The following is a 5,053-nucleotide window of genomic DNA, read 5'->3' on the forward strand; positions in this document are numbered from 1 at the left end:
TAAATATTTCATTGAAAGGTAAAAACAATGGAGCAGAGCGCCATCTAGTAGTAAAAAATGTTGACACTGTTTAAAAATGATGTGATGTTTCATTGATATAGTAGTTTAAGCCAATGGTTTTAGAGCTGAGCGCGCCATCTAGTGGGCGCTGACAGCAGCAAGTCGCATCTATTTTCTCTTCAGGTGACATTATTCATGTTTTAAATGTTGAGAACTCTGTTACGTCATTACGCTGAAGAAATAAATGTACCTCTTAAAATAGTAATAATTTTTTGCATGGCAGTAAAACATGGAAGGCAGCGTGCGCCCTCTGCAGGTCACAGTAAACAAACGCAACAGAGTTTCAATGTAATTTATTTTTTAAGAGACAGCAAAATACATCATAATTCGAAGCAAAATTACAATTCATCACATCCGTTCTCTGACTTAACAGGAAATATGGGTGTGAATACCACAACTCAAAACAACAAACAGACATCATGTGAAACAGATTACATAGAACTAAATTGAAAACAAGAAAAGTCGCAACTTCTGTCTCACTCACAAAGTCAATTCATACAAACAATAACTTCATACTGAAACCGGATCATTCGGAATGAAGTGGCGAAAAGAGACAAAGATTTCTGTCGGCAGATTATTATCATTAAGTTGTTAAATCCCGCCACAACTCGCCACTGGCCCTCCAACGTGTCCGCTCAACTAATCCTGCACTAATCCAGCTATCAGTGCCTGCAATCTCTTAATCCAGTTGAGGCTAAACATGAGATTAGGTCAAGTTTGTTGATAGGTGTCGCCCCCTGTTCTCTTGTAAAACAGCACTGCAGGACCTCACTTGCATGTTTCACCTCGCGACCTCAACCAAGGAAGAGTCCTGTGAAAGTGACTTGATTTGTGAGAGGAATAATAAATACTAGGACTAGTCTTGTGTCTTTCAGGTTGCACTGAATCACACAATACATCTAGTTTTATAGATAGTATGATCTCAGTATTGAGCATTTTAAGGTGAATAATACACAGATTTTTGGTCTGAAATTCTTAAATAAAAATGTAATACTACCAAGTGAGGATCTAAATGTGGAAAATGCTCCCAGAAAACTATACTATGAGGTGAGGAGCGGGCTGAAGACAGTGCCAAGGGGTATTCCGTCACATCTTAGTGTCTTGTTTCTATTCACTGCAATAATTGATGCCATACACACAGGGTTGTGAGCAAGAAACTCAACTCAAGGAACCATGTTTACAACCGAACACTATCCCTGCGCTGGAGTGAGTCTGTCCATCCAGACGTTACAATTTCCAGAAAAAAAAGAAAAAAAAAAAACAACCACTGCTAACAGAAAGAAAAAAAAAAGTCACACACATTTCAAGTAAAGGTTTCATCATTGCTCTATGGAAGCAGTAATGTGCCTTTGGTATATCAATAAACCACATTCAGATCGACCAAGCTGTTGGTCAGTTTCGCTGGCGGTGGGTTCAGACAGCAAGGACATAAAGGCAGGCTTCAATGGGAAAACTAGATTGTTGAATACAAGGGCACAGTAAAAAAAAAACTTGTTTGAAACCACCTGTTTAAACCTGATCTTTAGGGGAGCTGAAGTGAGGTGTTCCTCAAAAGTGGTCAGGAGAGTGGCGTGGTCATCCACTCGCTCGAACTCACTGGAGTTAACGCGCTCACAGGTGGTCATAATGTTACGAGAGAGTGGGTACTTCAGTTAGCCTTGGTCATGCTCTTGGTCTTCAGCTCAGCCAGTTTGCTGGTCACAAAGTTCCATTTGAAGGACGCCTCTTCACTTCCTCCTCCCAGGGAGACATATTTGGAAAAGCTGTTGTTGCTGCTAGCTCTTCCTCCTCCGCCCCCCTCCTCCTCCTCCTCCTCCGCCGCCTCACACGCCTCCGTCACCTGCCCGTCGTGCCTCTCCTCTCCAGCGGTCTGCACCGCTTCCTCCTCTCCCTGGACTGTCGCGCCCTCGTTGGTAGCAGCGGCTGCAGCTGCTGCTTCCGCCTGCTTTTTGGCCCAGTTTGCTGCAAAACTATCCCAAAATCCCGTGCGCCGGTTGGGCCGCGGCGGTTCCTCAGGTTTCACTGCAAGTGGGCTGAGAAATAAAAGAGAAATACGATGCACTGCCTTCTAAATTTAGGCCACAATAAGAGGAAACAATGTTGTTTCCTAACAACAGCGACTCCTTTGTTGAGAGAACTTACTGGTCAGCGACTGGTGGACTCTCCGTCTCCTCCAAGAGCTGATGCTCGTCCTCTCTATTAAACAGAGCGGAGAGTCTGACCCAACTTCTGGTTCCTGCCCCCTGCACCTGAGACCGGAGAAGGTCAGAGGTCAAACCATGTTCATTATCACATTCTCAACATGCACGTACTTTTCGCGCCAACTGTGTGACCGCGCTGGGCCCATCGTCCTCCTGCACCGGAGTCATACCGTGCGCGACGTCACAGACCTGCAACGTTGAAACACACGATTCATTGCTTTGGGGAGTTAGCGCCTGCTGTCGGCCAACAAGTATAACTGCAACCATTCTAAAATGCAGAGAAACAAACAGGCGATTTATAATTAAATAGATTAACTACAATTTTTTATTTCATATCTTGGAAAACAACTACAAGGACTTTTACATTTTTATTTTATATGTCTCATTTTTTATTTGTTTATTATTATTATTATTATTTATTTATTTATTTTTTAAAAATTTTTATGGAACCTCCACTAGCTTGTGATTTATACGTAAATGTGTTAAGTTTGGTTGCTGCATTGAATAATGGACATTTTAATCCACTTTTTCTTTTTACATTTTTGAACAATTTGCTCATTTCACTTCTTTTTAATTCATGACCAATGATATTAAGGCACACATTTTTGATAGTGTTTTATGTATATTTTGGTCTTGTCACTACTATAAAAGGTAGTATTACAAATATTAAAGTTGACACTAATGTTTTTTGTTTTTTTTTATCAATTCATCTTTTTGTATTTTGAGTTTGCCACAACTGCAACTGTATCACATTCCGACCAAGGCCATCCATGTTTCTGATATCAAGCATGAGCGAGGTGAAAATAGCATCTATTTCTCAATACACTTCATCTGACACCACTACAGAAGTGCAAGCTTTGACACCGACTGTCAGCTGGGCTGCAGTGACCCTGAGAGCTTCAGTCAGTGGAACGCAAACTAATCCAGTTGTCCTGCTCGCCAGCTGGTTCAGGTTTCTTCTTCCTTCACAGATCTGGGTCAGCGCTGCAACACTCTGGTTATGATGATTTTGCTTTATTAATGTAGCCTTCACTCACATCAGTCGGGTTACAAGACTTTCATCTTCTACACTGTTTTACACAGATGAAACATTTAAGTATGTCAAACATAAACACCATTTAAGAGGTGAAAATGTTTTGGACGTGTTTAGAATTTAGACGCATGTCACATATTCCCAACTGAGATGGAAACACTATTTTTAAATTTTTATCATCAGCTGTCTTCATCTGACGGCCCTGAAGGGGTCAGTAGCGAGTGTGCAAAGGAACCTGCTCCTGCGACCAACATGGCGGCTCTCACACGTAGGTATGTATTTCAATGAAAGACCTTTATTTCCTACATCTTTCTCAATAACCTGCTCCAACTGCTACACATCCACTTATTCGGTCTCTGTCGTGGGCACCTGAATTTACAGCCTTTGCTTACAGTCTTTCACCTCACTTCCAGTGTAGCATGAAGATAAACAAATCTTATTTTAATTTTATATATAAGCTGACACAGTAAAACTAGTGATATTTAAGAATAAACTGATTCAGAGAGAACAGAGTGGGGTTTTTTTTTTACCTCTTCCACTGTGTCCTCTTCGTATTCAGGGTTCAGAGTCTTCATCACTTTGCTCTTGTAAACTTTCCACATTGGATTCATGGTTGCGCCGGTTAATGCTGTGACCTTCTCGGCCTCCACCAAAAGCTCCGCGGGCAGTTGGGCTGGTCTCGCTTCAGGCCAGTTTCCCCGTCTTTTCAATCATTCAGCTAACCGCGCAGAACTTTTGGGACTCGAAGCGGTTCACCCCGGCTCCTCCAGGTTACGACGCTCTCACCAAAACAAATTGCTTCCAGATGGTTGCAGGTAAGGCAGAGCGTGTGTGTGTCGACGGGCAAGTGAACACACACACACAGTCACGGTTCAGAATCCCTGCCTTGGTTACCTGGAAACAGGTGTGGATTTCCTCATCCATATTTCAGTGATTCTCTTTTCCAGAGCCAGAGGCCTATTGTCAGCCGAACACTGGCCAACTGGATCCTGTGACACACACACACAGGGACACACATGTTGTTGTGCTCAGCAAATGAAACTAGTCAGAGGAGGCTTTGTGTTTTAAACTCATTTTATATGTTTGGAATTGGGTGGCTTTATTACATGTTTGGGGAGGTAGATACATTTTTAGATCTAACTTGGACCAATCATTATTGACACGTTTCTACAAACAGAAGCAAAGTTAGGAGCAAGATCGGAAGCTTTTATGCACATCGTATCACCTCAAACCCGAAAGAAAAGGGAGAAATATTGAACAAATATTGAACTCAAACTCAAACTCAAACTCAAACTCAAATTCAGACTCAGACTCAAACACTCAAACTCAAACACTCAAACTCAAAGTTGTACTCAGACTCTGACTCAAACTCAAACTCTGACTCAAACTCAAACTCAAACTCAAACTCAAACTCAAACTCAAACTCAAACTCAAACTCAAACATAAACTCAAACATAAACTCAAACTCAAACTCAAACTCAAACTCAAACTCGAACATAAAGTCAAACTCAAACTCAAACTCAAACTCAAACATAAACTCAAACTCAAACTCAAACTCAAACTCAAACTCAAACTCAAACATAAACTCAAACTCAAACTCAAACTTGTACTCAGACTCAGACTCAGACTCAAACTCAAACTCAAACTCAAACTCAAACTCAAACTCAAACTCAAACTCAAACTCGGACTCAAACACTCAAACACTCAAACTCAAAGTTGTACTCAGACTCAAACTCAAACTCAAACTCAGACTCAAACA

At 41.4% G+C, this 5,053-nt stretch overlaps 1 protein-coding gene across 1 annotated transcript; it reads right to left on the minus strand.

Moving 5' to 3' along the window:
• Nucleotides 1-518: 518 nt before the first annotated feature.
• Nucleotides 519-4,313, minus strand: LOC128768558 (uncharacterized protein C1orf232). Its single transcript, XM_053881517.1, has 4 exons — nucleotides 3,825-4,313; nucleotides 2,373-2,450; nucleotides 2,203-2,309; nucleotides 519-2,093 (listed from the first exon to the last, which is right to left on the minus strand). The coding sequence occupies exons 1-4, from the start codon at nucleotides 3,903-3,905 to the stop codon at nucleotides 1,709-1,711; spliced, it is 651 nt and encodes a 216-aa protein (XP_053737492.1). The 5' UTR covers nucleotides 3,906-4,313; the 3' UTR covers nucleotides 519-1,708.
• Nucleotides 4,314-5,053: the final 740 nt, after the last annotated feature.

This window comes from Synchiropus splendidus, chromosome 12, assembly GCF_027744825.2.
Source record: "Synchiropus splendidus isolate RoL2022-P1 chromosome 12, RoL_Sspl_1.0, whole genome shotgun sequence".
Classification (NCBI taxonomy): domain Eukaryota; kingdom Metazoa; phylum Chordata; class Actinopteri; order Syngnathiformes; family Callionymidae; genus Synchiropus; species Synchiropus splendidus.

What these genes read in the sequence shown, in the direction of transcription:
- LOC128768558 (XM_053881517.1), bottom strand. Translation starts at nt 3,905, where the DNA reads ATGAATCCAATGTGGAAAGTTTACAAGAGCAAAGTGATGAAGACTCTG. An exon ending in AAGAGGACACAGTGGAAGAG is followed by an intron (nt 2,451 to 3,824) that starts GTAAAAAAAAAA and finishes TCAACGTTGCAG; the next exon opens with GTCTGTGACGTCGCGCACGG. An exon ending in TCACACAGTTGGCGCGAAAA is followed by an intron (nt 2,310 to 2,372) that starts GTACGTGCATGT and finishes CTCCGGTCTCAG; the next exon opens with GTGCAGGGGGCAGGAACCAG.